The following is an 8,810-nucleotide window of genomic DNA, read 5'->3' on the forward strand; positions in this document are numbered from 1 at the left end:
TTCCTGCTGCTCCTCGTTGCTGGCACTGGGAGTTCGACTCCGAATCTGACTGCGCAGTTGCTCTATGAGTTCGGGGTTCTGCTGCTGCATTTGCTGGGCAAACTGTTGGCCTCTGTGGCAGAGAGAGAGTGAAACATAGGCAGAAGTATGTCAGGCAGACACAGGAATGCAACTGGCAGACAGCAGCCACCCTTCTTGGAGGACAACGAAGAAGACGGGTGGCTCCCGAGGTTCCGGACAGCATTCAATGTTGTTCACGACTCTATTGTATAATAAAATGGTTATAGAAGGCAAAAACAAGCGTAGTTAACAGACTCACCGGTTACAGCTTGCCAAAAAGCTGAAGAACATGTAATAGAGAATAATGTATACAAAGCAGCTACAGTGAAAAAGTACAAAATGTAAACAATAGAGCACTGGTATGTGCTACAATGTATAAACAATGGAGAACTACTAAATAATTCAAATAAATCGACGTGGTGTCCGGATGCTTGATAACAACGTTTCAAAGTTCATCCTTCATCAGGGTGTTCCCTTTAAGCTTCTGCAGTTTTCACACTTTTACTGACATGCATTGGGGACAGTAACAATTCAATACAAAATTGGACACCAGTCTCCAACATGTAATCAGCTTCAATAGCTTCAGACTTATTTGAATTATATTTAGATATTTAGTAGTTCTCCGTTGTTTATACACTGTAGCACATACCAGTTCTCTATTGTTTACATTTTGTACTTTTTCACCGTAGCTACTTTGTATACGTTATTCTTGAATACATGCTCTTCAGCTTTTTGGCAAGTTGTGACTGGTGAGTCTGTTAACGACACTTGTTTTTGCCTTCTATTACCATTTTATTATCCCAAGGTTCTGGAGCACAAGGGGAAGGATGGGGACCCCCCTCCCGGGCACATTCATTTGACTCACGCTTGAATAAGGCTGGCAAGGTCGTTGGGGGAAGGAGCGGCTCCCTGCGCCGCCATGGGATTGTTACCGCCTGAAATCATCCCGGACATCCTGCAAAGAAAGGAGAGATTATTATGTAGTGTTGTTTTTTTTTAAGTTGGAGCTTTCCAAAAGGGCTGGGAAAAACCATCTGAATTTTGCAAGTAATCCGGCACCCTCCTTGTCCTGTCCCCCCTCTCCAATCAACACGCCTAGGTCGTTGTTGAGAAAGAGCCATTCTGGAACCCCCTCTACTTAAAATTCATTATCATCCCTTTGTCACCAGGGGAAGCCTGTACTGGTCATCTGCCCCTGTAACACCTAATCTTAGCACACGTCCCAGTAGCAATCCTGCATCTTAGCTTCTGGTTCTGTTTTATTGGTCTCACGAGTTTTAACTGGAAGGCAGTCAACAAGTTATTTTACAGAGGGAATAAACACCATCAAAACAAAACAGGGCACCCACACTAAACTGGGAGCACACACCTCGAGTAAGGAGAAAAGTTCTCCATACTTACAGCTGCTGTACTTGTGGATTGTTCATCAAGTTAGATGCCTGTTTAAGGAAGAGAGAAGAAAAAAGGCTTTTAAAAAGTTGGGGCTTACTTGATGCAAAAATTAAAACCACCCCAAGAAGCTCCATCTTTACCCAGACATGAAGAATTCAGTCTTGGAAGACATTCAGGCCAACCCAGGCTGCTGCAGGCTTAAACACACGGAACTGACTGCCTTGCTGTGTTTGGCATGGCCTGCTAGTGATTCCCAGCCCCCTTTTAAAGAATGGGGCGGCTGAAGGTCACGCCAGCCAGAGCAGAGAGGCAGCAAAGTCCTGAGACTGAGAGTTCAGAATGGAAGAAAGAAGCCCATGGTTTAGTGAAGAAGCCCATGCATATCTTTGGAAGTTGCAGCCCACTCCAGGGCGGACATGGTTGGCACAGTTCTTCTCCTTGAAAGTACATCAGTTCATGATGAGGGCTGACTTTTAGTAGCCCAATCCCCTGATCTACCAAGGCAAAAAAGCACCCTCTGTGTAAGTTTCCTGGAGGGGCTGCAAAGCATTTTTTGGGGGGGGTATTGCTCAAAGGATACATTGGAAGGAGTTTTAAACCAAGCTGTTCAGTATTGCATATAACAATCGGTTTGATTGTCGACTCGAGTCTTGTTGTGCAGACTGGTTTCTTGGGTCGCACGTGACAAACTGGGGAGGGGTCATGGCTCAGAGGCAGAGCATCCGCCTAGTATGCAGGAGGTCCCAAGTTCAATCCCTGGCATCTCCAGTCAAACAAGTATTAGGTAGCAAGTGATGCCAAAGACCTCAGCCCGAGATCCTGGAGAGATGTTGCCAGTCTGAGTAGACGATACTGACTTTAATGGGCCAAGGGTCATATTCAATGTAAGGACCTGCCAGGATATTTTGAAGAAGGTGGGCTGTGAATTCTCTCAGATGCACAGAGTGGAGAGAACCACCTGCCAGAGGCCTTTACTAGCACTACGCTGAACAGACACTCCGGCATCTGTGCCATGGCTGCTGCAACGGTCCTGGCTGGCATAAGGCAAGGCCAAATACATCCTAGATGTGGGCACAGACAAGGGCAATAAAGTAGGGTTAGGGTGCTTGCTGGGAAGGCCAAGCAGGAACAAGGTCCTCTGGCAACTGCAGAGGAAGGGCATTGGGCTGGCCCAGATGAATCCCCAAAGCCAAGGCACATTCCTGAAGCACGCTGGGCAGCTCTAGCCAGATCAGAGCAATTAGTATGTCGCCAGTCATGTGTAGCTAGAAAAGCGATGGCACCATGGAAGCAGGGGTGGACTGAGTGGGGCCCTGGGGAAACATTCGGGATGAGGCATCAGAATCAATGCCACCCAACCCCTGCCAGGGCTACCCAAAGCACAAACTAGGGGTAGCCCTCACCCCATTCAAGGTGGGTGGAAGCAATGGCTGTTGAGCCAGTCAGCTGCTGCCCCAGCCCTGAAGTGCGTGGGTGCATATGATGACTGCCGAGCCAGCTACCTGAAATCTGGAGGGGGTGGCCGAAGATGGTCAGCCCCCCCCCCAACCCTGGCCAGGGCCTGGGCAGCTGCCCTAGATACCTTGCGACAAAGATTGCCACGGCATGGTTTGGTGGTTAAGAGCCCAGACTCTGATCTGGGAGGACCGGGTTTGAGTCCCCACTCCTCCATGCGCAGCTGCTGGTGAGACCTTGGGTCAGTCACAAGTTCTTTCAGTTCTGTTCTCTCAAGGGCAGTTTTCGAGCGAGCTCTCTCAGCCCCACCTACCTCACAGGGTGCCTGTTGTGGGGAGGGGAAGGGAAAGGGGTTGTAAGCTGCTCTGAGACTCCTTTGGGTAGTGAAGGGCGGGGTATAAATCCAATCTCTCTATTGATTCCAGCTGCCAATGAGGAAAGCTAGATGCAGCCAAGATCCAGCTGAGAGCTCCCTCCCCTGCAGCTTCCCAGAGCCATCACTGGGGCCATCAAGGGAAGAAGCCAGACACCTCTCTGTCGTGCCTGGATCTGCTGCCAGCAGAAAAAACTCCCCAGGATCGTTTGCATTCTGTTTTAATTGTCATTCTATTGGTTTATGATCACTGAGAGCCACTCTGGAAACCGGTGTTGGCAGAAAAAGCAGGATCAAATCTACTGTATGTTTAAAAGCACTAAAATTTCCTCTGTATAAGCACCCATTCCTCAAATAAAATCTATGCAAAAGGAAAACAAAAGTGAAGATGGTTGCCCAAGAGGGACAGGCATCTCTAGGGAGCCTACCGAAAAGGCCTCAAGGAAATCAATATATCGCTCTTACAGTTCTCATCAGCAAGGACTTTGGGCTTCCACAAAGAATGCCTGGAGTCAGACCAGTAGCCATTTGCACCTTTCTGCCTTACAAAATGCTAATGTACAGGATCTCTTTCAACTGATGCCTCCCCCCTATCGTTAGAAGTTGTGCTCCTGCGTTGATTTGCAGCTGGCTTTTCCTGCATAGGCAAGAAAATCCAGTTGTGAATCATCACAATGACGGTAGAGATGGAGCTTTTTGGACTGGAGCGCCACCAGACTGCTCTACTAGCAGCAGGGCTTTCCTTCGGGGCAAAGGACCTCTCTCTGATGCAGGGGGCTCTAACTGCATCAGAGGCAGGCTCCTTGCACAATGGAGGAAAGCAGCATCAGTAGAGGGACAGATCGGTAAGATCCAGGCCATGCAATTGAAAGGAGGCTGCCGTTTACCATGCTCATGAAGCCCGGGTTGTTGAGCAAGCCGGCTAGATCGAAGCCTCCGGTGCCGCCCGTCTGGAAGGAAAACAAAACAGGGGGGAAATCCACAAGTCTTCACATACTATGGCCTGAAAGATGTGTGTTATCCCCCGCCCCATTTAGAGAATCTGTGCCTCCAGCCTAATGAAGAGTCCTGGAGAACTCCAAAGCTTTCACAATGCCTGGTCTTTAAAAAAGGGAATAACGTGGACTCCAGTTTTGGGTTCTGCTATGGACCAACACAGTTGACAACTCGGTCTCATTTGGAATAAAGATTCCCTAGTACTTTATCACATACCTTGCCTCCTGCCTCCCCACCCCCACCCCATTCACCCACCCACATTCTACTCTGGGGCATCCTGAGAACCATACAAATCAATTTTGCTCACACATACCTGGCAAACAGGTCCTGTTAGCATCCAGGGCCTAGGAGAGGCTGCCCAGCTGGAGGGCAGATCACCTGGAGGCCAGGGAGGGGCGTAACTATTTCACTTTGCATTAAATGGTGCTCTGCTCTGAAAGATTTGTGTTCCGTCTCTGGCGCACTTCATTCCCGACTGCGGGAGTGAACCCAGACGTACAAGCCCAGGAGACTGGGGAGGAGCCAGACTCTCTCTGCTACCTTCAACTGTTGCCTTGGTCCGGAATCCCTTAGCAGTTAACCAAATGCTTCCAGGAAGCTCCAACACAGTGCATGAAAGTAATAGTAATATTTACCTTCTAGTAACCAGCATTCAGAGGTACACTGCCACTGAATATGGAGGTTCCATTTATCTCTCAGGGCTAAGAACTCTCAACAGACTTCTCCCTCCTCCATTAATATATTTCACCCTTTTGGAAAAAATGCAAGACCCTTCATGGGCCCACCCCGTCCAGCATCCCGGTTATGATGTCTCACAGACATAGAAGATTCAGTCAGTGGATATGCCCAAGAGCTCCTGGCCGGTATGACATAATTATTAGGATTTTGGACTAGGATCCGGCAGACCCGGGTTCGAATCCCCACTCTGCCATGGAAGCTCACTGGGTGACCTTGGGCCAGACACACCCTCTTAGCTTAACCTACTTCACAGGGTTGTTGTCAGGATAAAAAGGAGGAGGGAGACCCGTGTACACCACCTTGAGCTCCTTGGAGAAAAGGTGAGATTAAAGTGTAATAGACAGAGACTAGGGGTGCACAAAAAAACCAAATGGTATTTTTCATGTTTGAGTACATTGAACCCCAAAAATATTGGTATTTCCCGATATTCCCGAATCCCAATATGAGTACGGTATTGGGATTTGGGAAACATTCAGGAAACCCGATATTTTTTGTCTCCATTATACCCTGTGGGGACCAGTGGTTCCCACAGGGTATAATGGAGAATCAATCCAGGGGTATTTGGGGCACTGGGGGGGGCTGTTTTTTGAGCAACAAATTTGCAGGATAGCTGCTGGTGCCTCTCCTCAAAAAACCCTCCAAGTTGAGCTTCTGGTTTTGGCGCTCTAATGGCGGACGTGCCGCTCGGGATCTCCCGAGGGCGCGATCCGTGAACCGGCAGATGGAGAGGGGGTGCGATCGTACGCACTCCCCTGGAACCCTTGCAAAGGGTTCCTAGCCATGGGGCACCAAGAATTGCCTCTCCCCCGGCACGCTGCCGGCTGATTGAGGCGTTCCGATGCCCTGACAAGTCTCGCCGCTGTGTTCCAACTGGACTCAAAGACGCACACCGGGACAAGCATGTGGAGGTCGAGTGTTTTAGACGATAAACGGCATGATCTATATGATCTACATTAAAAGTGAGTTTGGTTGAAGCAAAACCCAGAGAATTGGCCGAAAGTCCCTCTTAAAGCAAGCGGGGGGGGGGGACCCCCATCAAAATAAAAACAGACTTAAAACAGAAGGGGGGCGGAACTATAAGCGAAAAGAGACTATATTAAGGAACTTACAAGAGACTTTTAGGCGATTGGCAGACTTGAGAGACTTTTGGCAACTTTACTTTGAATGTAAACATCCTCAAAGGTGTCGCTGAAAAAGACGGAGAAAGATAAGCATCCGAAACCTAAGCCTTCTTCAGGAAGTGCCAGCCCAGCGAGTGCAATCACACGACCGGATGTAATCACAGACTTCTCCAAGATGCTAACAGATGCTTTGCGACCCCTGCTGGAGCAATGAAGACGTGCAACGAGACTTTTGCTGCACAGCAACAGCAACTAAGTGAGAACATTAAAAAAATAGAGCAAACATCTGAGAATCTTAAAGAAATGGATGCCAACACTAAAAAGCTTAAAAAACAAATGCAGGAGATGGAAAAGAAGAGAAACTCAGATGAAGCCCAGCTTCTACAGCTGCAAATGGAAAAAGCAAGCTTTATTCTGAGATTTCAAGGAGTTCCTGAGATTAAAGCGGAGAATCTAAAGCAGATAATGATTGATGCCTTGGGACCGGTTGCAGATTTAAAAGCGGATGTTCTTCAAAGCGAAATGGATGTGATCTATAGATCATATTCAGAATTTATCAAGAAAAATAATCTGCCCGGCGAGGTGGTGGTTAGATTCTCCAGAAGACAAGTGAGATATCAGATTTTAAAGGCAACAAATGGAACCACCCTTAACATTGATGGCAAGGAGTTTTGAAAGACATTCCCTTTGAAATAAGAAAGAAGAGGGAAAAAAATACAGAGACTTGGCTTTGTTTTTACAAAAGAATAACATCCCTTACAAATGGATTATACCTGAAGGTATACTGTTTAAATTTAACGACAAGAGGGGGAAAATTGACTCCAACTTGGACCACCAGAGGAAGACAATGAGGAGAGTCACAAGGGAAGTGACGATGAAACACCTACTGGAGAGGACTCAGATTCGGAACATGGGGCGGCGGCCCCTAAGCAAGGATATCATTTGAGGGAAAGAAAAGACAAAAAATGAGATGCTAATTTTTTTCTGAAGTCTGTTTCTTACAGTTAATAATATATGAGAGTTCTTTTGTATTGTTCTTTAAGATGTCAGAAGTCCTGGACTTAAAACATATGAGCGGATTTAATTATCACATTTAATGTAACCAATCTTTTTAATTTTACTATAAGCTTGGTATTGTAACCATTATATGACCACCACCTCTTGGGTTTTTAGTGTTTTTTCTTTACTTTATCCTGTAGTTTATAGTTCCCCTTCCCAATTTTCTTGTAGTGTTTTAGAAAATATTTTTTTTTTAAAAACCCTCCAAGTTTAAAAAGTTTGGACAAGGGGGTTCAATTCTATGGGCCCACAAAGAAGGTGTCCCCATCCTCCATTGCTTTCAATGGAAGGGGAAAGGCATTTAAAGAGACTGTGGTGTCTTTAAACGTCTTCTCCAAGCCACGCCCGAAAGAAAGCCAAATAATTTTGACTTTTATTCAGGCTCAGCTATATCAGTAGCCAAAAAGAAACTCTAATTTCTTTTCAGCTTAAAAACTCCCAAAAAATACTAGTAAGGTATTGGGAGGGAGGGGGGTTGTTCAGGTAAACTGAATGCACACCCCTAATAGAGACATTACAAAAAGCAGTATCTAACACATCCAAGTCCTGTTTGTTTTCTGCTTCCTTCATTTGAGGCAGAAATGGCCATAAGTGGATTGAAGTCTCTCTTTCCAGAAAATAATAAACCCATTAAAATTATGCCCCTGCCCAGGAAAAAGACAGCCAGTGTGGTGTAGAGTGTCAGTGTGGTGTAGAGTGTCTGTGAGACCCAGGTTCAGATCACCACTCTCCCAAGGAAGCTCGCTGGGTGACCTTGAGCCAGTCACACACAGTCAGCCTCACCTACTTCTCAGGGTTGTTGTGAGGATAAAAAGGAGGAGAGGAGAATGATGTAGGCCACTCTGGGTCCTCTCTGGGGAGAAAGGTGGAGGTATCAATGAAGTAAACAAACAGATGCTCGCCCCAGGAACAGAGGCCAACAGATGCACCCACAAAACCCACCGGACTCGGAGCCTCTTTCATTTTCTGCTCAGTTACTTTCAGGTTCGACTTGTATGTTTCATTGTCGGGGTCCAGTTCCAAGGCTTTTCTGTAGTAGATGACGGCATCTGAGAGTTTGTTTAGACTGGACAGCGCTAAGCTATAGAACCGGGGAAAGAATAAGAGATCCCAGTTAGCTGTTGGCTGGTTTGTGCAGATTGTCATTTGCAGAGATCAATCCCTTCCTCTGGTTTAAGCAACAGCTAAAACACACACATAAAATTGTAGGCTTCTGTTTTGGACAGCGCTTGGAAAGGAAAAAGTGGACGAATGACACACATGAACATCTGGAGTTAACTGATAACAAGTCCAACCACCAAGTCACCTAGCCAGTTTGGTGTAGTGGTTAAGTGTGCGGACTCTAATCTGGGAGAACCGGGTTTGATTCACCGCTCCTCCACTTGCATCTGGCTGGATGACCTTGGACAAGCCATTTTTCTGATAGGAGCTGTTCTTGAAAAAGAGCAGTTTCTGTCAAGAGCTCTCTCAGCCCCACCTTCCTCACAGGGTGTCTGTTGTGGGGAGGGGAAGGGAAAGGAGTTTGTAAGCCACTCTGAGACACCTTCGGGTAGTGAAGGGCGGGATAGAAATCCAATCTGTGCCTGTCCTCCCCAACTCCTTCTATACATGCTGGG

The 8,810-nt window shown here is 46.9% G+C and overlaps 1 protein-coding gene across 3 annotated transcripts in view; it reads right to left on the bottom strand.

Moving 5' to 3' along the window:
* Positions 1-8,810, bottom strand: part of SGTA (small glutamine-rich tetratricopeptide repeat (TPR)-containing, alpha) — a 25,030-nt gene that overhangs the window by 2,579 nt on the left and 13,641 nt on the right. For all 3 annotated transcript variants that reach the window (XM_015405494.1, XM_015405495.1, XM_015405496.1), the window contains 5 exons: positions 8,137-8,275; positions 4,168-4,230; positions 1,462-1,499; positions 926-1,015; positions 4-112 (listed from right to left, as the gene is read on the bottom strand). In XM_015405494.1, coding sequence (XP_015260980.1) covers positions 4-112; positions 926-1,015; positions 1,462-1,499; positions 4,168-4,230; positions 8,137-8,275 — 439 coding nt within the window. The remainder of the gene's footprint in view (positions 1-3; positions 113-925; positions 1,016-1,461; positions 1,500-4,167; positions 4,231-8,136; positions 8,276-8,810) is intronic.

This window comes from Gekko japonicus, unplaced genomic scaffold, assembly GCF_001447785.1.
Source record: "Gekko japonicus isolate JY-2015 unplaced genomic scaffold, Gekko_japonicus_V1.1 scaffold2312, whole genome shotgun sequence".
Taxonomy (NCBI): Eukaryota; Metazoa; Chordata; class Lepidosauria; order Squamata; family Gekkonidae; genus Gekko; species Gekko japonicus.